This window comes from Antrostomus carolinensis, unplaced genomic scaffold (genome assembly GCF_000700745.2).
Source record: "Antrostomus carolinensis isolate BGI_N321 unplaced genomic scaffold, ASM70074v2 scaffold43226, whole genome shotgun sequence".
NCBI classification, from domain to species: domain Eukaryota; kingdom Metazoa; phylum Chordata; class Aves; order Caprimulgiformes; family Caprimulgidae; genus Antrostomus; species Antrostomus carolinensis.
Genome location: NW_010324716.1, coordinates 1 through 1613, shown reverse-complemented (window position 1 = coordinate 1613; position 1613 = coordinate 1). Strand labels below are relative to the sequence as shown.

At 60.9% G+C, this 1613-nt stretch overlaps 1 protein-coding gene across 1 annotated transcript; it reads right to left on the bottom strand.

Moving 5' to 3' along the window:
- Window positions 1-120: 120 nt before the first annotated feature.
- Window positions 121-786, bottom strand: LOC114818698 (keratin-associated protein 5-10-like). Its single transcript, XM_029085708.1, has one exon. The coding sequence runs from the start codon at window positions 784-786 to the stop codon at window positions 121-123; it is 666 nt and encodes a 221-aa protein (XP_028941541.1).
- Between the last annotated feature and the right edge of the window lie 827 nt (window positions 787-1613).

The window sequence follows — 1613 nt, the reverse complement described above, 5'->3', positions numbered from 1 at the left end:
AGGGGGAGGGGGCTGCACAGTGCAGCGCAGTGCAGCTGTGAGGTGTCACAGTGTGACACTGGCATGGGACAGGAGGGGACCAGGAACTGCAGAGTCCCCAGTATGTCTCAGTTGCAGCCATCACCCCATCATGGTCTGTGCCAGAGACCTGGTGTCCCTGGGGGTCCCACAATGGAGATCCAGCATCCCTGGGGTCCCATATAGGAGATCCAGCATCCCTGGGGTCCCACACTGGAGATCCAGCATCCCTGGGGTCCCACACTGGAGATCCAGCATCCCTGGGGTCCCACACTGGAGATCCAGCATCCCTGGGGTCCCACACTGGAGATCCAGCATCCCTGGGGTCCCACACTGGAGATCCAGCATCCCTGGGGTCCCACACTGGAGATCCAGCATCCCTGGGGTCCCACACTGGAGATCCAGCATCCCTGGGGTCCCACACTGGAGATCCAGCATCCCTGGGGTCCCACACTGGAGATCCAGCATCCCTGGGGTCCCACACTGGAGATCCAGCATCCCTGGGGTCCCACACTGGAGATCCAGCATCCCTGGGGTCCCACACTGGAGATCCAGCATCCCTGGGGTCCCACACTGGAGATCCAGCATCCCTGGGGTCCCACACTGGAGATCCAGCATCCCTGGGGTCCCACACTGGAGATCCAGCATCCCTGGGGTCCCACACTGGAGATCCAGCATCCCTGGGGTCCCACACTGGAGATCCAGCATCCCTGGGGTCCCACACTGGAGATCCAGCATCCCTGGGGTCCCACACTGGAGATCCAGCATCCCTGGGGTCCCACATTGGAGATGCAGCATCCCTGGGGTCCCACATTGGAGATCCAGCACCCCTGGGGTCCCACACCAGCCGACATGAGCGTTCCCCAGACAGTAACCCAAGGCTGAGCCCCTGTCGTCCTTCCAAAGCCGCCTCACCTGAGGACACGGCCGTGGCGAGGGGGATTTATCACATCCCTGGGTGCCAGATCCCTTCTGTGCAGAAGTGACTTTATGCAAACAGATGCCAGCCCCTGTCACCTTCTTATTTCTCTCTCCTTGACTCGCAGCTCATCATAGGTTACGGGGGTGACCAGTCACCTAAATCACCCGGCTCTGCTCTCACTCCCAGCTCTGATTGATGATGGGATTTTTCTCCTCTCCAACCAGCCACTCACCAGCTGTGGCTCTGCGGGAGCACAGGGACACCAGGGATGGGGGAGGCTGGGACTCTGAGGTGGCACTTAATCCATGGGGCACTTTGGATTTGTAAAGGGGTCCCCAGAAACCCACACCCTGGCACTAATCCTGCTTGTTCAGCAGATATCAACATCCACCAGCCCGGTTGTTCCCATGGAGAATGGCCTGATGGATTAGCAGGGGTCTGTTCTCTGTCGCAGCTCCCTGGCTTGGCACGGGCTGTGGCACGGCTGCCAGGCTCTGCCTCGCTGGCAAACAGCTGCTTCCATCAGGGCCCAGGGCTTGGAACTGCTGAGACAACCCGGCTGCTGGCAGGGCTGGGGCAGCGGCGCTGGGAGCTCTGTGCTGACGAGGGGAACAGGGAGCTGCAGCACGAGGGCTGTGGTTAAACACACACTGGGGTCCTTGGAGGTGTGGAG